The following is a 308-nucleotide window of genomic DNA, read 5'->3' as shown; positions in this document are numbered from 1 at the left end:
AATAATGATCTTTAAAAAAGCATCATATGACCCCTTTAATACATAATCGCTGATATGAAAAGTACAATTTGCTGCCATCCAATTAAGGTGGCCAGTTTTTGTACTGCAGCTCATTTTCTTACCTTCCATGTTACCGCCCATAATGTACAGATCCTTGAGTTTCTGAGGGAGGGTGGGATCTAATCTAACAGCCAAAGCCAAGTTAGTCAGTGGACCAAGAGCTATGAGAGATACCTGCATATGAGTAAACAAACGGCTTTGCAAGTGCATTCCATTGTCAACCACAAGATGGCAGCACAAAATTCAGC

The 308-nt window shown here is 40.6% G+C and overlaps 1 protein-coding gene across 2 annotated transcripts in view; it reads right to left on the bottom strand.

The window, feature by feature from the left end:
• The window catches only part of LOC107659008 (probable uridine nucleosidase 1), a 3894-nt gene that overhangs the window by 1673 nt on the left and 1913 nt on the right, over positions 1-308 (bottom strand). For both annotated transcript variants that reach the window (XM_016447772.1, XM_016447773.1), the window contains one exon: positions 123-234. In XM_016447772.1, the coding sequence (XP_016303258.1) occupies positions 123-234 (112 nt within the window). The remainder of the gene's footprint in view (positions 1-122; positions 235-308) is intronic.

The sequence above is a fragment of the Sinocyclocheilus anshuiensis genome, unplaced genomic scaffold (assembly GCF_001515605.1).
Source record: "Sinocyclocheilus anshuiensis isolate Anshui unplaced genomic scaffold, SAMN03320099.WGS_v1.1 scaffold311, whole genome shotgun sequence".
NCBI classification, from domain to species: domain Eukaryota; kingdom Metazoa; phylum Chordata; class Actinopteri; order Cypriniformes; family Cyprinidae; genus Sinocyclocheilus; species Sinocyclocheilus anshuiensis.
This window is presented reverse-complemented; position numbering and strand designations above follow the sequence as displayed.